Source organism: Electrophorus electricus, chromosome 13, assembly GCF_041902795.1.
Source record: "Electrophorus electricus isolate QZ-2024a chromosome 13, ASM4190279v1, whole genome shotgun sequence".
In the NCBI taxonomy this organism is placed as follows: Eukaryota; Metazoa; Chordata; class Actinopteri; order Gymnotiformes; family Gymnotidae; genus Electrophorus; species Electrophorus electricus.
Genome location: NC_137509.1, coordinates 17,471,040 through 17,496,230, shown reverse-complemented (window position 1 = coordinate 17,496,230; position 25,191 = coordinate 17,471,040). Strand labels below are relative to the sequence as shown.

The following is a 25,191-nucleotide window of genomic DNA, read 5'->3' as shown; positions in this document are numbered from 1 at the left end:
GGACAGTCATCTGTTCCCAAATGTTAGAACATGTGACATATGTAGTCTATACTACATAATCTTATACTATATATAAAATATATATAATAAAGACTGAAGAACGCTATACCTCATGAAAGTAAAACCTTTTTAGAGAAAATTGATCTAACTATTCTTGACTCAGTCGGTCTGCTCCAGTGGTCTTAACTACACTCTAATTAGCAGAGCCAGAACACAACCATCACAACACACTGCCAGTTCAGCTCACAAAGCTTCATAGTTTTGTTCCTCCAAGTGTGCACTTCACAATAAGAACTCTTAGCATATTTGAAGAATTTATTGGTAAATCCAGAACCATTGACTCCATTGACGTTGTGTTCAGAACCTTAACAGAATGTTATTGATGCAAAAACTGGTTTTGTTTAAAAATGTTTAGGTTTTTTTGGTTTTTTGTTTTTTTTCGGGGGGGGGGGGGGGGGGGGGGGGTGCTGCAAAAGATCCTAATTGACATTTAGAAAACAACTTTCAAATAACCATAAAAAAGGCAAAAAAAACAAACAAAAATTCACAGTAAGTAATGAGGGGGGAAAAAAATTCCATGAGGCGCACATATTTTTCTAAGCCAAATCCCATCAACGGGATTGTTCCCAATATTACTATTGACATCAATAAAAAAATAATTACAAGTTTAAAAGAGGCCCCAAACTCTAGCGACGGTGATGGAAGCTGAGTGCGTTTGAGCATGTGGAGAAAGGGTTGGTGGCCATTTTGGGGCAGTTCTTATGCAGAGAGGTCGCTGTTATTGAAACGCTCCTGATCATAGACCTCGGCCACGACCTTGCGACCTGCAAACCACCGGTTGTTGAGGGCTTGGATGGCCTTGTTCATCTCCTCACTATCAGAGAACTCCACAAAGATCTTGACGATAATCTCCGCATCCTCCTCCTCACCCTGTCGTTCCTGGTAGATGATGACCCGGTTCACGGCACCAAACTTCCCGCACTCCTCCGTTACTTCCCCTTCCAGGTCATCGTCAATGTCCTCAGGCCCCACCATGTTGCGCAGCACCATTACTGTTGACTACATTAAGAGCGAGAGAGAGAGAGAGCGAGAGAGAGCACAGTATTGAGGGAAACTGTGCTTTAACTAAAGTCTTAAAACATTCTCTTCCCTAAATTCTTCCTAAGCTTATCCTACACCTTAGTTGTGCTACCCACACCTTTCCCATATCAACTCCACTGTATCACGACTGCACTAGCCATCTAAAAATGCTTTACCCCAGTGTAGGATTTCAGTGGTCTAGTCCTTGAGAGAAGCGCCCCAGCTCACCCCTGACTGCGTGACGGTGGATCGGCCCCCTCCTCCTCCTCCAAGCTGCTCGTGCTCGCTCGCGTTCTCCTGCCCCATGGCGTCCTCCTCCCGTGGCTGCTTCTCCTCCACCTCCCTTTTAACCTCGGCAGGCGGCGCTGGAGGAGAAGGGGGCTGCTGCTGTGGCATTGTGGGCACTGGTGTTGCCATGGACACGGCGGCAGGCACGATGGGAGGCGAGGCCAGCACGGGGTTTACCAGGCCTACCTGGGGGACCACGGGCAGTGGTGGTCGAACGGGGGTCACACCTTCGAAAGGGAACAAACCAAGTTTGGTTTTTTGTCCAGTCAAACACACACTGACTGAAGTCCAAGCTGGCAAGAGTCTGAACGAGGCAATTACTTATTCTGAGAATAGTTAAGCAGTATGGCCATCCTTTGAAATGTAAAAACAATTGTGCTTCACACCTGTAATTAGGCCTGGGGCCTGGGCTGCCAGAACGGCCTGAGGGAGCCCCATCTGCTGGCTGAGGATCTGGGCTGGGGAGGCCAGCGTGCCCAGCACTGACGCGCCTGCTACAGCCTCCTAGACAACACGCCACCAGGGGGAGACACTGAGTTCACCAGCAAGAGATGCATCTTTTACGGTATAGCTGTAGGATTTAAAATCTGGATAAAATGACAACAGCTTTTGGCAAGATTTCTGTTTTTGGATGTCTCTCTCATTCCAAGACACTGATAAAGTGCAACATCTTTTGAATTTCCATGATACAGTCATGCATTTCAAACCTTTAATAACAGAAATAAGCAATTGCCTTTAGACATTCATTGTAAATGTATTTTGTGTTAATGGGAGGAAAGGTCACCCCTGGTAATGGGTGTGGCACAGTAGACGTAGACACAGGAAGTAAAGTGGTGGGGCGGAGTGCTCACCTGGGCCGTGATCTTAGCGGTGGCGGCGGCGGCCGCCACAGCTGCGGCTGGGGGCAAACCTCCAGGGGTCGTGGGGGTCAACAGGGGCATGGGAGGGGTCACGGCCTTCCCCACCCTCAGGTACTGTCCTCCCAGGTCAAACAGGTTCATGGAGGACACAGCATCTACCGCTGACTGGGCCTTTTCATATTCTATTCACGTGGAGAGACGGACAGAGACATGAAATAAAAGCAGTTTCATTCTCAAACTGCCCAAAGTCAGTGGAGTTTCTGCCTGGGAGCATCACGATGGCCGGCTAGGATCCAAATAGATCTTTATACATGTTGAGTGTCTAAAAAGCAACTGTGTATGCCTACCAGATGCCAAAGTATTTGATATGAGAATTTGAAGATATAAAACTCCACCTGTTAGAAAACATATGTTAGACAACATATAGCTGTTGGCTATTTCCTGTGTTGAGTTCCAGTTATGCATTAAGCCTAGTCTAGGCATAATGGTGACTCACCAGGTGAAATTCTTAGTACTGGCTTAGACTTCGAACTAGAGAAAGTTCTAATTGCCTAACTTTTTGCTACAGCCAGCCAGAACTACAACAAAACTACAGATTAACAGCTATGTAATACATCAGTAAAGAATAAATGCACCTTTTGTTCGACTGAACATTCTCAGTCAACAAATGCAATTAAAGTGCAATGGCCAATGAAAATAGAACATTTAAGCTGTTGAATAAGTTTCTGAACCCCTCACATACTGGGATCGTCATACTGACCAATCCTGAGTTGACCAGTTTCCAGTGCTTGACAGAAATAGTGGACCCACACAACCCACGCGAATGCAGTTTCCTCAAAACCACACAGATTTTAAGATCGTGCCGTGACCTTTCTCCCGTCCTGTGAGTGCGGTGAGACTGCTCACCGATGAAGCAAAAGCCCTTGTGCTTCCCTGTGGTGGGCTCCCGCCCCAGCACGCAGCCTTTGATCTTGCCAAAAGCCTCAAAGACGCTCTTGATGTCGTCGTCAGACAGGTCCGGATGCACGGAGGCAACGTAGATGCGGTTGTAGGCACGCGCCTCCTCCGCCAGCTGGTCGATGATGGGCTGCGCCTGTCCAATGTTACCTGGCCGCCCCACCTACAGCACATGTACCAGCAGAGGGGGCTGCTGAGCACAGCTATATACCCACTGTAGATGGGTGGGGGTGTGGGTGGGGGTGTAAGATAATGGGGCACCAGAAAATGTGCTTCAGCCTACCTGGCAGTTAAGTCTGCCTGTAAGCAGCAGCTTCCTCACACAATTAAGCTTTCATATCTGACCCTGCTCTAGTCATGTATGTCTAGACTAGAAGAAAAATCTATGAACTTGTGAGCACCAACCACTTAGCTAAAGTTTCCTTTTTTACAGTGACTTCACATAATGTGCCCAAACATTTAGGTCAACTGTGCTGCACTGTACTAGGACACTACACCTAGTGTTTAAGGCTTTAAAACAGACAAGAGTATTCCTTTAAATGTCATTCAAATGCAATGCATGAATGCCTGTTGTCTAGTACTAAGCTAGCCATTTGAGTTACCACACTACTTCAAAACCAACCCGTGGAAGGGCCCAAAACACCAACGATGAACACCAGCGGGAACTAGACTACGGTCTGTCAAAAAAGCAACAGTGACTGTGCCCCAAGTGGCTTTGTGGACGAGCTGTGTTTTGGAGAACAAAAGTCTGTTGGTTCGCGCTGTACGTGTGCTACAGGAGGGGCGGCCAAGCAACACCAGCCAGGCACAGCCCATCATCAGCACATTCAGGGCGCGAGAGCGGCGCGTGAGCATCGCACGCACTGTGCGAGGACCCCATGTGCTGTGGTAACACACGTGCCCCCTGCCTCAGCTGCTCCTGTGGAAATCAGGGCTCCAAAAAAACAAAAACAGAAGCCACATGGCACACACAGGTTACTAGATGGATAAACACACAGGACAAATGACAGCCTGGGGGAAAACATGTCCACACACGCAGAGAGAGAGAGCAAGGCCTGCAGACTTGTGTCTCCCATACACACAAAGCCTTCAAGAGTGGAGCACAGAAGGGGAACAGAAGTGAAGCTTAAACTCTAAGAGAAGTGGGCAAGGACATGCTCCGCGCTCTCCAGCTGCTGCTGTTCTGAAAGCTGCTCAGAAAATGAAAGTTCACAGGGAAAGGGCACATGTTATGGGGGATAATACATAGAGTTCAGTAGATCACTTACTACCAATATAGTCTGAACCAAATATCAAGATTTCAAGACGTGACGGAACAATTTTGCAGCAACTCGGCGTGCTAGTTTTAAACTTAAAACAGTGTCTTTGACAGGCAGTAACTGTGTATATAGCCTGTATTCCCCTGGTTCAGAACCAACCTTGATGTTCCTCCCACCCAGCATGACCGAATTCATCTGCTCCAAGGCAAGCTGAGCTGCCTCAGGCACCTCGTACTCCACAAAGGCAAAGCCCTGAGAGAGAGAGAGGAAATATTATGGAAAAAAACCCCTAATATTCGCTGCTCAGGTTTACTGACCTGCCCCAAGTTCTACATTCACCTACAGTCCATTTAGGTATCCTGTTAGCAATCAATGTGTCAGAAGGAATAGAAGACATGCCTTGTGCTTCATGGTGACTGAATCCCAGGACATGTCGATGCTTTTGATGGGGCCAAATGGAGCAAAGGCCTGCCGAATAGTGTCCTCTCCGAGTTCGTAATAGATGGAACCCACGTAGACACGGCACATGATGGCCAGAGCTCGCTGCCTCTGCGCTGCCACCTGGTGGTCAGGTAGGAGAGAGACAGACAGAGACAATGCCGGCTGCTGAAATGTGTTGACGTAAGGGAGACAACACAACAAGCCAACCCAAAAACGGCAAAATCTTGACTAGTTTTAAACCAGTAAGTAGCTCCTAGTTTTAGTCCTCTTCGGTTTTCATATTCTTAAGTGTATGAACTTACAACTTAAGCAGAAAAGCCACGGAGTCAATTGAGAAGATGCAGAGAAGCCCATTCGCTCAGTTTTAACAGTGATGGAGCAAGCTCAGGGGTTTTTACTGTGGGCCTGCACAGCACACATTTCAAAACATGTAGTTATGACTAACCTGGAGTGCAAGGATTCCAACAACACTGTCAACATGTTCAACAAAAAAACCACACCATCACAAAACACTCATATGAGCTGATTCACTAATGCGAGCTGATATCTGAGGGGTTTCCTTGATGGCTTTTGGACTTACGCTGCAAATCCTTAAGAAAGGTGGCTCTGAGCAAACCACACCCTAATAGTAAATGATGTACTTTTTTTTTTTTTTTTTAATTACCAAATAGTTAGTTGCATGTGTTTCATTTTGGGTTGCCGTGGTGACTGCTAGCCCTCTTTTACATCAGACCAAGGTGCCACTGATAGTTCACAGCATATTTACAAAGAAGACATGGATTTCCGACATCCCCAGCACACGACAACAGCACACGCACGCACGCTTGCAGAGAGACACTTGCTCTCCATGAAATTTATCTGTGTTAATGAGCTCCAGAATGTGTTCACACTAAGTGATGCAGTGATGGTGAATTTGAAATGACTGTGGTCCCAGGCTGTTTAACAGCTGCTGAAATATTCCTAAATGCCCCCAATTCCTTCTCTCACCTCTGCCCAAACACATGCATTACAAAATCTCAGTGTGAGCCTTGACAAATATGTCCCAGAATGCATAGGCCTCAGATAGACAGATGGATAGAGAGAGAGAGAGAGAGAGAGAGAGAGAGAGAGAGAGAGAGAGACCTGTAGGCCTACATCCTTTGTGATGAAATGGGTACACAAACACATACACATTTCATTCTCAGCAAAAGAAAAAAGCCATGTCTGCTTTTGAAATATGCTGAGGCCAATGTCTGGCCATCAGCTTTGAAAATCTGGCCTGGTAAGTGAGTCTAAGAAGGGTAACAGTCATTGTACCAAAATGCGCACAGAGAAAGAAATAGAGTTTAATATTCTATTGACCGATTGTAAAGGTGAGAGAGGATCTCCAAAGCCCATAGTCACTGCTGCCATCTGAAACACAGTAAAGATGGAAAAGTGCTGAAAAGTACGTTAGATATTTCTTTTTTCTTTAATTTCTTTTTTCAACACAAACATCAGATTCCAGACAGAAGACAAGTGAGACCTTGCAGCTGCCAATCTAGTGTGCAATTGATCAAAAGGGTGCTACTTGACCTAAAGCCCCACCCATCTCCCACCACTATTATTAAACTGAAAGGATCACATCATCACAGATAAACAACACATGGGCAAGGCAGGAAGTAGAAAGCGAAAAGGCACTATATATATATATATATATATATATATATATATATATATATATATATATATATATATATATATATATATAATTACTCCAAATATTTCACGTGTAAGTTAGTACTCCAAATATTTCACGTGTAAGTTAGTGAACTGGTATGCAATCAGGAGTTACAGTAACACTGAAACATACTTGCTCCATTTACCAAAATCACTATAAAAATGAACTGTGATGGGGCAACAAAACTGGCACCATTAGCTGGACACATCAACTATTAATTCATTTGCTTGAGACATTTTAAACTGCTGCAGGGATCAAGAATGGAACTTTATCATGGAAAAACCTGAAATAGTGTGGCCAATAAATATTTAACAAATGGTGTTTTTTTTTATTTATTAAAGTTATTACCCATATTACCCCATGATGTACAAGAGCAGTTGGTTTTTTTTGTTTGTTTTTTTTAAACAAACAAACAATCTACCCTACATATCAAAACCACACAAAAATTAAAAATTAAGGGAAGCTCAAAAAGCCCTGGAAGCTCTAGGATAGGCAACATTCAATACAGGCCAGGCATGTACAGTTCTATCAGTCACTTTAATAACTTTTAGCTCTCCTCCCAAACCTCCTGTTCATCACTGCTTCATGTTTAAGAGGTCATCACAGCTGTCTCATTAAGCTATTAAAGCTCGTTTTTCAGGTCACAAAGAATTTTATTAGGTTAAGTGATTCAATCCTAGACTGTCCTAAAAATTCAAGCCAACAGGGGGAAAAAAAAAAGAAAACCCACTAAGAGACATACAAGCCATAGACTTAAAAAATAAATAGATGACTTCTGTTTAACCCCCCTCATGGAACACAGGTCTAGCTTGAGTAGCGCTTCAACTGGCCTCACCTGCAGGTTGGTGAGCTGCTGCTGCTGGTGGGCGATGGTCTGTTTCACCAGGACACTCTTAATGCTCTGCTCCATGGCGTATTTCTTAGCCTGCGAAAAGACAACAGCAGCGGAGTTAGCTTGGGAAGTGCAAGATCAGCCGGTATGACTGGGACATCGAGTTACTTTAATATCAGTGGTCATAAAATCAACCATAAAGCTTGAGTTATACTTAAGATTCTATAGCCAAAGAGATACTACCATACTAAAGTTGACTGAATGAAATGAACCTGAAATACTTTACATCGTCATAAACATAAGAAAAATACCATATACAATCCATTACATAAAAAGATAGTTATAAAAAATCTCAAGTGGTAAGTTCCACATGACAACATTATGCATCGCACCCTATTTTTATGAAAAGTGTGCATTATACTGCATCTAAGAGTAAACAGCTACAACAACAGCGAAGCTTAAAGCGGGGGAGGTGGGGAGCGGTACCCTCTGCAGGGCCTCCTGCTGTTCCGGAGTGAGGGGCGGCAGGCCCAGTTTGGAGCCCATCCCTTGTCCATTCTCCATCATCAGAGCTTTGCCTCTCTACAAGGAACATCGAATGCAGAAAAGCCAATTAATAAGCCTGTTGCAGTCACCCGTTTAATCCGATGCGTGGAAGTGGAACTGACTGCCCACAACTTCATCTATTTATCCCGAAAGGATTTATATGGTTAAACAGTCAACAAAAAAGTTTCTAGGTGAAAACCTAAAATAAATAGCAAGTTATTTAGTATATTCTGTTTTTGGACATTACGGGGATTTACATGCCAAACCTTCCGCAAATTCACAATAACAAATGACGAAAATTAACTGTGAATAACTGGTCTTACTGGAAGCGATAATCCAAATAACCAAAGCAGTGGATAATCAGAGAGAGAAAAGGCTTACGAAAACAACTCTAATCAAACAAATGACAGCTTACCTACGAGGCCACACTTCACTACGGACCGAGAGACCTGCTTGGAGATTTTGTCCGATCGCTCACTTACAGTTGGTCAGTAATCTGAAATAAACGACGAGCATCTAGACACATCACAGGAATAAACACCTCAAGTGCGCTACGGCATAAAACGTAGCAAAACGTGTCTTTGGCGACTCCAGCCGGCCAGCCTGGCGGAATAAAGACTGGTGCGCAACGCTAGCTACTCGGCTAGCCAGTCGATAGGCCAGAGGAGCCCAGGACGGGCGCGTTTCTCACCGCTATCCAGCTCACAAATCAACATTTGCCGTTAAAAGGGGGTTTTGTTGCTGGGCGAATCTTAGGCGACGCGCCGGGCAGCTAAGCTAGTTAGCGTTAGCCACCATGCCGCCACACAGCCAGCGCGAGCTCCGAGAACCGTTAGCGGCGCGAGCTCCGCTGCGCTCAGCTCAGCTCGAGCGCGAGGGGACGCTGCGAAAGGGCCTCCGGTTTAACGTGCTTCAGACGCCGTCTCGCCTAGGAAAGGGCCTCCGGTTTAACGTGCCTCAGACGCCGTCTCGCCTGGGAAAGGGCCTCCGGTTTAACGTGCCTCAGACGCCGTCTCGCCTGGGAAAGGGCCTCCGGTTTAACGTGCTTCAGACGCCGTCTCCCTCGCACGGGAGCGTACCGGTCCACGCTGCTGAGACGCCTCACCGCACTGCTCCGCTCGGCCTGAGCTCGGGTTTGGGTCCCTAGCTAACGCTGGCTAGCGTTCGCCAGCTCACAGCATCACCAGACGGCTCTAACCGGGTTTAGCTCGGCCTTAGCTCGGGTTAGCTAACGCGGGTGTGTGTAACCCAGTGCTAGACGCTTTTGGCTCTGCACGGCCCACTAAGGTTAACAAGTTCGTGCGCTTGCTAGCCAGCAGGTTCCGGCAAAACTGAATAAATTCTAACGCCAATTGTCCCGGATATGAAAAGGTCTAGATTTAATATACGCGTTTGTCGCCAGCAGCCTTTAAAGCCTGCGGAAGGCTAAGCCATATCCGAACCTAGGATTTAACATACGTGTTTGTCGCCAGCAGCCTTTAACTCCTGCAGAAGGCTAAGCGATATTCAACCCCAGGCGCTGGCTAGGAGACAATTAGCTAGCTAGCTATGCTCCGATGTTTGTCGCAGGCCTTATTTGTCTGCGACTAAAGACAAAGAATGATTGCAATGTGAAGCTGCATAATCGATTTCGCGTATGATAAAAATGACAGAAATATCTACTCAATGACTGGAGCCGCTCATTTAAGCGAACACAAAACAGTTAATCATCAATACCGCAATGTCCTGTTGCCGCCATGTAGGTTAGCGTTCGCTCCTGATCCTGCACTTCTTCTCTCCTCTCCGCACTCCCCACCGCTGCTAACACGGCACACGGGCGCCACCTACCGTATTGCAGAGACTCTAAGGACGTCACAGTTGAAGTGTGTGGTTTTGTAGTCCCATTATCTTTATTCATTAGTGTTATTTATGCTTTTGGGAATTTCATTAAGTAATCATAGTATTTACAATTGTCTCGAATACGACAGTGATTAGTGAACATGACTCAGATATAAACATTTTAAGAACATAAAATGTACACAGCATGTGGTAGATGTCTGGACCGTGTGCGTTGGATTTCAGTAGTTTGATTGTGAATGTATGCGCCCCCGCAAAAAAAGTTCCTGAATCAGTAGACATATTCCAAGCAGTTGATACACGCTTGAGAATACAGTTCTTTATGCAAAAAAAACACAACAGCAACAAAAACATTTTGCCACCAAAATAACCCAAAAATACTGATGTACATATGCTGATTAAAAAATTAAAACATTTAAAAATCGTATCTTCCAGTCTTCTGTAAGTTTATGTGTTAAGAAATGCATCTTGTTCATAAAAGATTCGCGTTTCATAATTCGTCAGGAATACTATTAGCCTTTACTATTATTATAGAATTACTCTTGTCCCCGTTTTCCTAAATGTACGCGAACCTGCTGACAAGTAATTTAATCCGCTCCGTCTCCACCTTGTTTCCGCTGTAGTGAGTTGAGAATCGCCAACTCGTTCTGTTGATTCGGTGGACATGTAGCGCTGTCACTTCTGTCTCATAAATGACATTACTGCGCACCCAACAATGTGTTCGGCACCAAATCTGACATTGTAATTTGTATTTTGTGGAATTCAAAATTGGAAACCCCGAACCGAGCCATGGTTTCGCGTCGAAAATTGCTTCTTGGTAAGTTATTGATACAGTAACACCCAAATCTAGGAATGGCAGGGTAGTATTTTTAAGAAAGTTGCAATCTGTATGCAATTATTTCATGTTTTATAGTATAAAATTACACTGAACTAAACAAGAATGTATTTCAAATACTTTCCCTCCTTTATTTCTTGAAGCACACTCAGTATAGTTGAAACAGCTTAGTGTCTTTGCTGCATTGTAGTGAATCATCAAACAACATGAGAAATGTAAGAGTTCTGCATAGTGAAAGCAAATAGCGACTAAGCTGCTGATCTGCTTTTACGTTGTTTCTGCAGCTCTCATTACACTGGTCTCCTCTGGAGCACCTATGGGGTCAAAGAAGGCTACAGGTACCACCAGTCATGCACAGTAAAGCCTATTTCAGTTTAACGAGAAAGACCCATGGGTCCCTTTTGTACTGTGGAATATCTACTTGAATTTTAAACACAGTCGTTTATCTTGGTATTCCATAAAACTCTGGTCCAAAGACACGAATCACTTACTGTGTATTTCAGCTATAAACAACTCTGGGGTGACACCAGGTCTGTGTGGCACCTGGGTTAAAGAGGCTCACGGAGGGTCTTTCACATCTCCTAACCATCCTGACCAATATCCTCCTGACAGAGAATGCAGTTACATAATAGAAGGTAAGTGTGCAAAATACTTAGAGTATCAGCAACTGTGAATGGAGGTTTCGCTTGTGTGCCTGCAGTCTTCTCATATGGTTCTATAGGTTGCATATTGTTGCTTACATCTTATATGTCATTTCAGCTCCTCCGAGACAATGTATCGATTTGTACTTCTATGAAAAGTACTCTATAGAGCCATCATGGGAGTGTAAGTTCGACCACATTGAGGTCAGGGATGGTCCATTCAGTTTTTCCCCCATCATTGGCCGATACTGTGGACAGGAGAGCCCACTGTACATCAGGTCAAGTGGGCAATACCTCTGGATTAAATTTGTCACAGACAGTGAACTAGAGGCCACTGGCTTCTCTGCAAGATACAATTTCACTCAAGGTAAGAACAGCGATTACAGTCATGTGACTGGCATACAAAAGAATAGACCTTACAATAAAAAAGTGGAAAACAGACCCTAAAACAAAAAAGAGGAAAATAGTTTTCATGAACAAATAATTGAAGTAGGCTCAAATGAGCGAAACCTCTAAACTTCTATAGCCAAAATGATATAAATACACTTAGCAATTGAGTTAGTCTCTTTATAAACTCATATGAAGCCATTTGGAATAAATTAACCATCTACAACGATCAGGGCATCTTATTCCACCAGCTGAGTTTTGAAACATGTTTTGGTGATTTTTGATTACTGACTAACTGGACAAAGATCAGTGTCATTTATCTAAACGCTTATCCCAGATATCTAAAAAACCCTGACCAAAAGCATCCTTCTGCCCTCATGTAATTGATATAAAAATTCCACAAATGCGGTACATTATGGACTATTTGATGCATCTTGCGTAGGTTTTCTTGCAGACACAGTGCACGGGTCAGTGAATGAATATGTTCACTTGGAACGCATCTTGCACATAGCTGCACACTGCCTGCCCTCCAAGGGCATGCAGGTTATGATAAACGTAGAGCTCATGGCAGTCCTGCACGTGCTTACTTTGTTTCACCAGCATACTGAATAATCCATGCCAGACTGCAGTGAAGATAAGAAACCATGAGAGGATTAGTGAGGATCTCTGGGTGAATTTTAGATTGAAATCCACCAAGGAATTTTGAAATATTACAATACTTTGTATACAAAAGTACTTGGCAATGTATTTTGCATTTTAGCATTAATCTTACATAGAAAGAAGGATCAAAAGTTCATAGAAATCTATTAAGGAAAAAAGTTATTCCACCAATTCTCATGCAATAGGGCAACCTAATCTGCACAAATCTGATTTGAGGATTATTAATCTACATGCAATCATGACTGTGAGGCCTCACATCCTCATTTCTGATTCTCTAATCCTACAACACAGTTATCATGTAAGAGAAAGACGGTGATTGCACTGAGTTCTTTCAAGGTTGTGCAAAACCTGCACAACATGCATTAGCCCTGAACTGATGTTGCTTCTGCTACTGTTAGTCTGAACTGAGAATGCATGGCTACCATTAATTTGTTACATGACCCCTGTATCATTTGTGCTTTAATGCTGATATTGCGTGTCTTAACCTTTGGATAACATGTTTAATATGCCCTTGGGAATTCTCTTAGGTAAACGTATATTTAACTGCTTAACTATTTTAGAATCCCAGTCTGTTTCAGTCCTACACTATGGAACACTCTGCTCACTCTTCAGATCCTGATTTTAAAGACTTCAACATCCCCCTGTCATTGTCACGTAAGTCCAATCTTACTCATCCCAAATGACTCAGCACTCGTTAGCATGGGTGATCGTTGGATTCCTGGTTTTCGTTGGTGTTGCAGCATGTGAGTTTGAGATGAGTGGGCCTGAGGGAATTGTGGAGTCTGCACTGGTGATGAAGGAAGTTGGCATCATGCAGACGGAGGCGGTAGACTGCAGGTGGTTCATCCGCGCACCGCCTGGCTCAAAGGTAAACCTCCCCTCCCAGAATACTCACGCTCTTCCTTCCTGTTTTCCTGTCACACTTTAGGAGGCATATTACAGAATTTTCCATGGCTCAGGTAATCATACATAACATTCAGGACAAATTTCCAAGGCTAGTCCTAAATTTAGACTGAAAATGATTTGGAATTGTGGATCTCATTGAGGTATGAACTATGTGTGTGTTGGCAGCTCACCTCTTACCCCACCTCTCGCCCTGCCTCTCATCTCCTGCAGATTTACCTGCGCTTCCTGGAGTACGAGATGCAGAACTCCAACGAATGCAAGCGCAACTTCGTGGCCGTGTATGATGGCAGCAGCTCCGTGGAGCACCTGAAGAACAAGTTCTGCAGCACGGTGGCCAGTGACATCATGCTGCTCACGGCGGTGGGCATTGTGCGTATGTGGGCAGATGAGGGGAGCCGCAGTGGACACTTCCGCATCCTCTTCACCACCTTCCGAGAGCGTGAGCCACTCCCTCAACTCATCCGCAGTATTTGGCCACACTAACAACCACACTAAAATGCTAGCAATGTGAACTTGTTCAATGCTAGTGCAGTGTTCTGGTTCAGTGTTCGGTTCAGTTGCTCAACTCCAGGGCACAAGTCCAATTTCCGGTGGTAGATTTTGGGATCACTGGCAGTTAGTTGAACACCCCGACTCCTAGTTAAAGGGAGAGTGAAAAATCTGTACCTGGATCCTGAGGGCTGTTACATGAATATTTGTGTTCATATTCTATGGCATAAGTTAACTATATGTGATTACATTTATGGTATTTAGCTGACGCTTTTATCCAAAGCGACTTACAATTATAACTGAGTACAACTTGAGCAATTGAGGGTTAAGGGCCTTGCTCAGGGGCCCAACAGTGGCAACTTGGCAGAGGTGGAGCTTGAACCAGCAACCGTCCAAGTCAAGTACAAGTCAAGTACCTTAACCACTGAGCTATCACTGCCCCTGATTACAAAAAAACAGGGCTGGATTTTGCATGTGAGGTCCAGATTTGAATACCTCTGAATTAGTGTTTTCACATTTTGATGTCTGCACATAATTAAGGCTGCCACACCGGCCATGCGGCACTGACAGTATTCCTCTTCTGTATGCTTCATAGCGCCATGTGACGGAGATGCTTACTTCTGCCAAAGCAACATGTGTATTAACCACACACTGGTTTGCAATGGGATACAGAACTGTGTGTATCCGTGGGATGAGAACGGATGCACAGGTATGCTGCCCAGTTAGTATATGAAAAATTCCACACTGAGCATTACACTGACTTGCTATCATTCAGACATGCAAAAAATCCTGGAAAACAGTTCACAAATGTGAAAAACATAGGTTTACGTGTGTAGCTTTCATCTTTGTATAATGCATCATGCTCTAATTCCAGATAACAATTTTCAGATTACACTGTTAGCAGTTTCTCACTAGAACCAGCAACCAGAAAATATCTGCATTCTTATCATTGTATCACATATTTTATATATATATATATATATATATGTGTATGTATGTATGTATGTATGTATGTATGTCAGATTTGATTAAAGGAAGCAAGAAGGGACCCTTTTGCAGAGCTCTGGTCTTATTGCAATGTCTGGTCTCATTGCATTTCTACCCAGAGAAAAGGAAAGCCACCATCTTGGAGACCCTGGACAGCACCAATGTGACCATTATTGGCATGACCTGTGGTGTAGTGCTCCTCCTGCTTACTGCGTCCATTGTCATCCAGGTCAAGCAGCCGCGCAAGAAGTGTGTCATGAGCCATGACAACTTTGACCCCGGCCTCCTGCACCAGGCCTTGGAGCTGCCCTGCTACGAGCCATGTACATCGCGTCTGGGGGCCGGGGCCCTGCCAGAGGATTTCCTCTGGCTACAGCACGCGTCCTCCAGATGTGTGCACGGACACCACTGCGGCTCCAGTGGGCGAAGCAGCCACATCGACCTAAGCATGCATGACACAAGTTCTGACCTAGAAGAAATGCAGGCCCCGCCCCCACCATTAGCCCCGCCCCTTCTGCACCACACCAGCCCCCGCAGCCAAGGAAGGGTTGTGGTGATTCACAGCTACTTGCAGGATGACGCTACCGAGACATGCGAGTTGCACAGTGAGCTGGAGGATGAGCCATCATGCAGCATATGATAGTGGGTATGGACAAGCCCATTAACAATTTAAAAAATAATGTGATTTGTTGAAGAGCTCATCAGCGTATTACGACTTTCTGTGAGATTAGTATTGTAAAGGTCATTTGATCATAGAAGTCATAGAGCAGCCCTACTGTATATCAAAATACATTGATTCTTTTATCCACTGATATGTTTTGTATTATTTAATTACAAGTCTTAATGTCTTGACATAATAGTGTATGTGGTGGAATATGCCTGCCAAATTTATTTTAGACTTTTGGTAGTACTGCACTATATATTTAATGCGCCATTTAGGATCATAATGGCTTTTGAGAGCCAATGTGATTGTCAATGGAGTAAATGGCATTTATACGTACCACTGAAACCCTCCATCCATTCATTCACTCAGTGAGGTGATCGAAGACAAGCATCACTGCCTCTGTATATTTCACATGTATAACAACCTTTTAGTTCTTTATCTTTTTATGCATGCAAACATGTAGACCTATGTGTGTCTAGATTTTGTTTGTGAACTTTGGTAACTTCTTTTTCAACTCTGCCCACATGGCTTTTGGTGTTCCAGAAGGTTTCATTTTAGGGCTTATACTCCTTTCACTGTATATGCTTTCATTGGGACAAATAATTAGGAAGCATGAGGTCAGTTTTCACTGCTATGCAGACAACTTACAGTTGCCTATGAAACCCAAAGATAACTGTTACTTAATGACTCTCAAGAACGGCCTTAAGGACATTAAGGATGATTCCTAGGTTCAGTACAAGATCACTGTGGCAAATCTCTAATTGCTTTGGGTCAAAGCACATAATCCAACCTCATCATATCTCCGTGATAATGGGATTAAAAGCATTTAATCCAACCTCATCATATCTCTGGTAATGGGATTAAGTGCAACCTCATCATATCTCTGATGTTAGAAGGAACCTCACTGTTTTATATTTGAAATATGTTTATTATCTATAGTGGGGAAAATAATTATTTGATCCCCTGCAGATTTTGTAAATTTACCCCCTTACAAAGACATGAACAGACTATAATTTTCATGATATGTTTATTTTAACAGAGAGCGACAGAATATCAACAAAGAAATCCAAAATAAAAACTTTAAATAAAGGTTATAAATTAATTTGTATTTGATGAAGTGAATAAGTATTTGATCCTCAAACAAAACATAACTTAGTACTTAGTGGAGAAACCCTTGTTGGCAAGCACAGAGGTCAGACGTTTCTTGTAGTTGGTCACCAGGTTTGCGCACGTTTCGGGGGATTTTGACCCACTCCTCTTTACAGACACTCTCCAAATCCTGAAGGTTTCGAGGATGTTGCTTGGCAACTCAAAGTTTGAGCTCCCTCCACAAATTTTCTATGGGATTAAGGTCTGGAGACTGGCTAGGCCACTCCAGGATCTTAATGTGCTTCTTCTTAAGACACTGCTTTGTTGCCTTGGCTGTATGTTTTGGGTCATTGACATGCTGGAAGTCCCATCCACAACCCATCTTAAATGTTCTGGCTGAGGCCAAGAGGTTCTCATTCAAGATTCTATGATACATGGCCCCGTTCATCAACCCCTCAATGGAGGGAAGTCTTCCTGTACCCTTAGCAGAGAAACAGACCCAAAGCAGAATGTTTCCACCTCCATGTTTGACAGTGGGGATGGTATTTATGCGGTCATATCCAGCATTTCACTGCTTCCAAACACAGTGAGTCGAGTTGATGCCAAAGAGATCAATTTTGGTCTCATCTGACCACATGACCACAAGCCTTCACTGAATCATTTGGGTGTTCACTGGCAAACTTTAGACGGGCCTGTACATGAGCGTTCTTGAGCAGAGGGACTTTGCAGGCACTGCAGGATCTCAATCCATCATAGTGAAGTATGTTACTAATGGTTTTCTTAGTGACTGTGCTCCCAGCTCCCTTGAGATCATTAACAAGCTCCTCCCGTGTAATTCTGGGCAGACACCTCACCTTTCTCAGAATTATCCTTACCCCACGAGGTGAGATCTTACATGGAGCTCCAGAGCGAGGCTGATTGACTGTTATCTTGTATTTCTTCCATTTTCGAATTATCGTGCCTGGTCTCTTTCTCACCACTGGTCTCTTTCTCACCAAGGTTCTTGCTGATGTTCTTGTAGCCCATTCAAAGCCTTATGCAGGTCTACAATCTTGTCCCTGACATGCTTTGACAGATCTTTGGTCTTGCCCATGGTGGTGGCAAGGTTTGAATGAAGAGACTGATTCTGTGACGGGTGTCTTTTATACACATAACGTGAGATTAAGAGTAGTTTCTTAAAGGGACAGGACTAATTTGTGTGCCTCATAGGCGCATAACCGGTTTGTAGGAGTCAGAATGGTAGGGGATCAAATATTTATTTCACTTAATCAAATACAAATTTATTTATAACTTTTATTTAATGTTTTTTATTTTGGATTTCTTTGCTGATATTCTGTCTCTCTCAGTTAATATAAACTTATACTAAAATTATACTGTTCATGTCTTTGTAAAGGGGTAAACTTACAAAATCAGCAGGGGATCAAATAATTATTTTCCCCACTGTATGCATTTATTATTTTGTGGCACATAAATTGTATTTGATATTGCTAATGTAATCTGATTCTCTGCTTCACAAGAATTAGGCCAATTCATCAAAGCAAACACTGTTTGTTCAGGTTTTCAATGTAATCGGATCATTCTTTGCACATGAAGTAATTATCTTTCTGTAAATATTACTTAGGCCTGAAATAACTGAATGTAAGATTTTAAACATTGTAAACAAATGATTCTATTGTTCTGATGAATTGAGGGAAAAGCCAATTTCTTCATGGTGCATTGATACTCTCTACTTGTGTTTCATAATCTTGGTGTTGTACAGCTCAAATATTCTACTGGCTAATTTAGACTTCTGTCCCTGTGCTTTATTAGTCAACACCTTCAACACCTTTGACTCTGCACTTGAAATTGTGTCACAGCTATGTTTTACAAGTGGCCAATCACAGCACTAATGAGGAGGGATCTTATAACTCTTTGCTGTTGTTGTTATTATTATTATTATTATTATTATTATTATTATTATTATTATTATTATTATTATTATCATCATCATCATTAGTACACTAAAGTACTCCCTGGAATCATTTATATAAGTTCTTGCAAGAAAATTTGATCACATGATGCCTATCTTAGCTACTTTACATTGGCTCCCAGTAAAATTTTGTATTGATTATAAAATACTTCTAATAACCTTCAAAGCACTGAATGTTCTTGCCCCACAGTACCTTAGAGATCTCTTAGTGCATTATGATCCACCACATCTACTTAGATCAAAAGGTGCAGCTCTTTACTAGTACCACAGGCGGCAGAGCCTTTTCCTATAAAACTCCCACACTGTGGAATAACCTTCCTGGAAATGTTTGAGACTCAGATACAGTGTCAATATTTAAGGTCATTTTATTAACTACTTCGCATCTTAGGCAAATGTGTAGATTTGGGGGTCCGTGGGCATTGAGAGATCTGGTAAACTGGAAGATTATGATGCTGTCACTTCACCTCTCTTTTGTCAGTCAAGTTTGTTGACTGAGAGTGGTGGAGTGCTGATGTTCCAGGGTGCCCTTATGCCTGTGTTTCTTTGCGGAGAAAGGCGGTCCTAGAAATATTGTTTACACGAGCTTCGAACAAAAGACTGGGATCCATAACAACTCCAAGATCTTTAACTGTTAGAAGATGTGATTGGGAGACCATTGAGGTTCATTGAGTTATTAGAGAGCGAGGACCTAGCTGTCTGTGGGCCTAATAGAAGCACCTCTGTTTTGTCAGGATTAAGTAAGAGAAGGTTTCTCAACATCCAGTGTCTGACGTCCTTTATGCATCCCTCAGTAATACTAAGCTAAAATATGTTCTGTGGTTTGGCTGAGACATATAGCTGAGTATCATCAGCATAGCAGTGGAAACTAACACAGTGTTTCCGTATAATGTCACCAATAGTTCAAGTTCAAGTTCGGCTTATTCGTCACATACATAGTCATACACAGTATAACTCGCAGTGAAATGGTGGAGAGTGCTCTGTCCAAACTGAGGAAAAGAAAACAGGGGTGCATAGAGAAAAAAAAAATATATGCAAGATAAATATATATATTCTATGTATGTACAAAATATATTAACAATGTATGTACAATATATGTATATTATGATTATATACACAATGTACAATGTATATGGTTGGGTATATATGTACACAATCTACAGAATGTACAGTGCAGGTGTAATATGGTTGGGTATATATGTACACAATCTACAGAATGTACAGATCCATTTTGTATAATAACATATCTACAGTTGTTGTGTAACAAGGTAATTGAGTATAAATCTATATATACAGATGTACAGATATACAGTTATGTTACAATAGGTAGCATATATAAAGAAAAAAGCAAAGGTCCTAGAACAAATCCTTGTGGGACACCATAGCTAACCTTGTAGTATGCTGAGAAGTCTCCATTTATGTTAACAAACCAGTAGTGACTGGCCAGACAAGAGTTAAACCAGGAAAGGGCTATTCTCCTAATACCAACAACATTTTTGAGTCTAACTAGTAAAATGATGTGATTTATAGTGTCAAATGCTACACTCAAATCAAGCAATATAAGCAAAGAGACATAACCCTGGTCAGAAGCCAACAATAGGTCATTAACTACTTTAATTGGTGCTGTCTCTGTACTATGATTAGGCCTAAACCCTGAGTGAAAGCCTTTATGTATCTGGTTTTGATTCAGGTGTGATTTAGCTGCTGAGCTACAGCCTTTTCTAGGATCTTGAAATAAATGGAAGGTTTGAGATCGACCGGTAGTTTGACAGCTGACATGGGTCGAGGTTAGTTTTTTTTGATGTGGTCTAATTACTGCTAATTTTGAATGATTTAGGAACATAGCCAATGCTCAAGGAGGAGTTTATTAAATTTAGTAAAGGTTCAATTACTTCAGGTAGGATTTCCTTAAGAAAGTGTGTGGGTAGTGAATCTAGTAAGTAAGTGGAGGATTTTGAGCACAAGATCAGAGATGTAAGTTCTGGCTCTTGGATCGGTGTAAAGGATTCTAGAGTTGTTGTTGACTTGGTTGTTCTGATCTTTAAGTAGCTGCCTGATCTCATGTTAATACTCTAATGTGTTTAAGTTTCTCATTAAAGAAATTCATGAACTCATTAAATGTGCAAGTGTACTAAAAAGAACTCTAGGGTTATTTTTGGTTATTTTCTATTAGGGTTGAGAGATAAGCTGTTCGAGCGGTAATAAGTGCTTTTCTATATTTCAGAAGGCTCTCCTTCCATGCAAGCTGGAAGACTACAAGCTTAGTGTGATGCCATTTACAGTATATTTTTTGAGTGTGGCAGTGTTTTAAATTGCGAATGTGATCATTATACCAAGGTACCAATTTTTTGTACCTAATTTTTAAAAAGAAGATCTTTATATCTTATTTAAAAAATCTTCCTATGACATCCTCCTGGTATACTTCAGGATCGTGGATGCACGTTCCATGAGACCTGAAGGAGAGGGAGAGAGAGGTCCTTGAATCTGGGAGTCAGGACAGAGCATCAACTTTACTGCTGCTATGGTATGTTAAAATGAGAAATAGTAAAAAAGAGGCAACAAGCCTGATGGGGAGTGAGACACCTGGCATTCCTTAGATACTTGTAGTTTGTAAGCATTAAAAAGTAGCTCCCTCGAGCCAGTGACGCCATTCTTCAAGTGCTAACTTAATGTCCAAGAGCTCTCTGTCGCCGATGTCACGCTGGATGTGTTCGATAAAAGTCGGGGGAAAAATCAATATGTTGCCATGATGAACTGTATCTATAAAAACTTCACTGATAAAAGACTGGAACATGGAGGGGGCATTAGGCCAGGCCATAAGACACAGCCAAGTATTTATGCTATCTGGTAGTGCTTAGGAATGCAGTCTTCCAATGGTCCCTCTGAGATCGGCCTTTAGCTCTATATTAGAATAAGTTGTTTTCACCCAATGTATAAGAGAACCTACCCACTCTGGTGGACATACGCTTGATTTAGTACTGACATATGGTGTAAACATAGAGAGCATAGTTACACGACCCCAGTCTGATGCCATCTAGGACCCGTCCGTCATTTCACAGGCAAACTCCATCAACCTGCATCTGCTCTGTATCAGATGGACATGGCACAGAGCAGGTGTGTGCAGGGAGAAGATGTGGAACAGGTCCCTGTAGTCCACCACATTTATGTAGCAGATTATCTAATCCAATGTCTGAGTCCACGAGAGAGTCCAGAGATTTAGCTTCATCCCTGCAAATCACTGTACTAAGGAGGTCAGGGTTAAGTCCTCTGTGGAAAGCTACCAAGAGAGGTCATCCAATGGGAAGAGTGAAGAAATCAAGTGCCTTGGGAAAGGGATATGAGCAATTCAGACCAAGCCCTTCCGTTTAAGCGATGATCCAACCTGCCTTAAACAGGTAGGGGACAGTTCTGAAACCGCTTCCCTGGTCTCCTCTTCACCTCAACACCAGACAGCATTAGCCCATTCTATGGTTTTATCAGTCAGGAGGGAGATAACAAGAGCTAAGGAGGAAGCATAATTTTCTGGGAAAGCAAGCCGAAAGCATAGGAGGGTAATGGTGGCGACTGGTCTCTAAGCATGTACTGAGGCTAACCTTTGAGTTACCAACAGCCGAGTCACCAGGGCTGATAGTTGCCATGTCCGCTCAGACAGGTACTTAACCAAGTTATTCAGTGAGGCAAACTGTTTGTGATGTTTTCCTAAGAGCTCTCCCTGGGCGACCAGAGCTTCAGAGAGGTTACCTTTTGACTCCATGGATGGCAGTTTTCTATCAGAGTAGGGTGCCGAGTGCAGGTAGAATAAATAATGATGTTTAATATCAAATATGGCAGAGGTATCAAACGTCCGTAACAAGAAGAAAGAAACGGGGCAGACAAAAGTCATAATCATGAGATACCGTCCAGGAGGGTAAAAGAAAAAGGGGTAAATGGGAGAACAGTTAAAAAGGTTGCTACGCTATGAGACAGATAGGCTCAGAAACACAGAATGAAACCATATGCAGAAGGGGAAGCCATATGCAGGAGGATGTATACACAGGGAAATAGCAATAGGAGACAGGGAACAGGTGCTATTAGAAGTCGACGTAGATGATCCATTTGTGGTGGTGGGGTGGCATGGCTTATGTAGAGTCCTGAGCGACATCCATTGAGAGACAAGAGTCCTGAGAGACAAGGCCATGACAGCTATTGACTGCCATAAACATAAACATAAACATAAACATAAACATAAACAGGTTTCACATCCTGATGATGAAGAACCTCTGTCTGAAATGCCCTGTCTGGAAACCTTGTGCCTTCCTCCCGCACTCCACTACAATTCTGAATCATTTAGAGATGAATATCTCTACATCTCTAACTACAGAACATTGCAGTTACTCACTTGAATTCTTCTACGGATTTATGTGTATTTCCACACCAACACACACTGATCTGCCATAACACAAAACCTAACATTGCCTCACTTTGTGTAGATCCCCCTTTGTTCTGTCAAACAGCTCTGACCCATCAAGAATTCCACAAGGCCTCTGAAGGTGTCCTGTGGTATTGAGCACAAAGACATTAGCAGCAGATCCGTTAAGTCCTGCAAGTTGCAAGGTGGGGCTTCTATGGATCAGACTTGTTTTTCGAACATCCCACATATGCTTGATTACACTGACATTTGGGGAATTTGGAGGCCAAGTCAACACCTTGAATTCTTTGTGAAGTTCCTCAAATGATTCATGAACAATCATTTTAATATGTCAAGGCACAAAAGCCTGCTGATAGAGGCCACTGCTATTATGCATTACCATTGCCATGAAGAACAGTACTTGAGGTAAGCAACAATGTTAATGTAGGTGGTATATGTCAAAATAACATCCACATGAGTTCCAGGACTTGAGGTCTTTTCAGCACAACATTGCCCAGAAACTTTCTTTTCACACCACCTTATCCTCTTCTCATAGTACATCCTAGTGCCACCTCAGGTAAGCACATACACACAGTTGCTGATGTAAAAGAAAACATGATCAAACCAGACCATGCAACCTTCTTCATGGTCTCGGTCTCGTGGGATTGGACCAGATGTTATGTGATGTATGTGGGAGTCTTTGCTGCCTACATACATCACTGAGCCCTGGGTGACCGTGACTCTGTTTCCAGTTCACCAGTTGTTCTTCCATGGACCACTTTTGGTAGGTACTTAGTACTGCATATCGGGAACAGCGCACAAGCTCCGGCATGGTGATGTGACCCAGTCCTCTAGGTGTCACAGTTTGGTCCATGTCAAAATCACTCATATCTTTATGCTTGCTCATTTTCCTGATTCCAACACAAACTTCAAGACCTGACTGCTCACTTCCTGTCTAACATACACTGGGGGCGTGTCCTCACCACTTTCTCAAATGGCTGATTTTATCCCCACCATTTTTTGAAAGTGTACTCTGAAAATATGATTGTTTCTTATACAAGTGCTCTTTCCTACATTAATTAAATAATAATTCAAGCAATAATATTGTTTTAGTTAATACAATGAAACATGTTCCTAATGACAATCAGAAAAGGTTCATGGTTATTTTGTCACACAAAATGCGACACTCACGTTTCATGAAACGGAACAATCTGTTTTTAATCAAATTGTTTTTCAAAATAAATAGAAAAAACAATTGTACTACAAATATATTTTAAGCAATAATGCTATTACTTCTTGCTCATAGGTCTGACAAACGAGGCCCCAAAACTGTCCCAGCCCTGAGTTCTTTTTAGTGAACACAGTTCATTTCTTAAAGGGAATGTGGATCTTCCATGTCTTAAAGGGAATGTGATTTTGAGGGCAGCAGGACTACATCACCCTGCCTGCATTCTCACCCCAGCACTTCTCAAAGGGAAGTAGCCCCTGCCGCATAATATATCCCACCCCACGGACAGGTGCCATTGTAACGAGACAATCAATCTCCTCTTCCTCTGCCAGTGTTTTTAATGTTATGACTGATGTATTTCCATTGTCTTGTCAAAACAAATGACAGTTTTTACTGCTAGTTAAAATGATCTACTTGAATACGAGAAATTATGGCATTCCTTTCACAAGTTGTTTTGTTTTTCCTAATGAATAGAAAAGATGAACGCATATATGGATTTTAATATGGAATTATAGACCGTGTGCCCGGGTGGATAGGAGCAGGAGGTCTTAATGCTTAATGCTACCTAAAATGAGTTTTTGCAGGGTGGGATGTCTGCATAAAGCGAAAGATGACATTTCTGCCCAACCTGTCGCGCTTTTTTTTGCACTGGTACCACAGGCAATATCACCTAAACATAGCAGATAAACTGGCAAAACGTAAACATCCAGGACAACATTTTCATATTTAGCGTTTAGATCATCAGCTGAATTGCCAAAATTATGTTCATTCATAGGCAAGACAATAAATCTGCACATTCTGAAAAGAAAATGTTTTCCATTATCTTTTTTTAAAACAAGAAGTGAACTGAACAGAAGACAAACCGTCTGGTTAAAGCTGAACATGTCGATTTTCTTCACAGTGTCCACTAAGGGGATCAGAGGATTAACAAACGTACCGCAAAATTATTGTACTCCGTCTGAAAATTGTCCTCCCATAAATATATATATATATATATATATATATATATATATATATATATATATATATATATATATATATATATATATATATATATATATAGTTTCATATATATGTATCTCGCGTTTAACTCATTTTGGTGAACACTAGTACGGAACTATTTATGTGATTTCTTTTGTAGCATATCGGAAGAT

General features: G+C 42.4%; 2 protein-coding genes across 3 annotated transcripts; one reads left to right on the top strand and one right to left on the bottom strand.

The window, feature by feature from the left end:
* Positions 1–301: 301 nt before the first annotated feature.
* puf60b (poly-U binding splicing factor b) lies at positions 302–9,767 on the bottom strand. Of its 2 annotated transcripts, XM_027029775.3 has the most exons (12): positions 9,679–9,767; positions 8,378–8,458; positions 7,903–7,998; positions 7,420–7,509; positions 6,227–6,277; positions 4,844–5,005; positions 4,604–4,696; positions 3,135–3,348; positions 2,220–2,410; positions 1,755–1,872; positions 1,309–1,595; positions 302–1,059 (listed from the first exon to the last, which is right to left on the bottom strand). In XM_027029775.3, the coding sequence occupies exons 3-12, from the start codon at positions 7,981–7,983 to the stop codon at positions 760–762; spliced, it is 1,587 nt and encodes a 528-aa protein (XP_026885576.2). In that variant the 5' UTR covers positions 7,984–7,998; positions 8,378–8,458; positions 9,679–9,767; the 3' UTR covers positions 302–759. The 2 variants fall into 2 exon arrangements, with proteins under 2 accessions (XP_026885576.2, XP_035375634.1); XM_035519741.2 differs by lacking the exon at positions 6,227–6,277.
* A 154-nt stretch (positions 9,768–9,921) lies between these two features.
* Positions 9,922–16,870, top strand: LOC113589909 (neuropilin and tolloid-like protein 1). Its single transcript, XM_027029781.3, has 9 exons — positions 9,922–10,615; positions 10,918–10,971; positions 11,137–11,268; positions 11,393–11,641; positions 12,934–12,975; positions 13,062–13,189; positions 13,438–13,666; positions 14,312–14,425; positions 14,823–16,870. The coding sequence occupies exons 1-9, from the start codon at positions 10,588–10,590 to the stop codon at positions 15,341–15,343; spliced, it is 1,497 nt and encodes a 498-aa protein (XP_026885582.2). The 5' UTR covers positions 9,922–10,587; the 3' UTR covers positions 15,344–16,870.
* The last annotated feature ends 8,321 nt before the right edge of the window (positions 16,871–25,191 follow it).

Coding starts and splice junctions, on each gene's coding strand:
- puf60b (XM_027029775.3), bottom strand. CDS start 7,983: ATGATGGAGAATGGACAAGGGATGGGCTCCAAACTGGGCCTGCCGCCC. Junction 2,411..3,134: donor CAAGGGCTTTTGCTTCATCG/GTGAGCAGTCTC, acceptor CCACGTGAATAG/AATATGAAAAGGCCCAGTCA. Junction 1,060..1,308: donor CCACCGTCACGCAGTCAGGG/GTGAGCTGGGGC, acceptor CTCTTAATGTAG/TCAACAGTAATGGTGCTGCG.
- LOC113589909 (XM_027029781.3), top strand. CDS start 10,588: ATGGTTTCGCGTCGAAAATTGCTTCTTG. Junction 11,269..11,392: donor ATGCAGTTACATAATAGAAG/GTAAGTGTGCAA, acceptor ATGTCATTTCAG/CTCCTCCGAGACAATGTATC. Junction 13,667..14,311: donor CTTCACCACCTTCCGAGAGC/GTGAGCCACTCC, acceptor TATGCTTCATAG/CGCCATGTGACGGAGATGCT.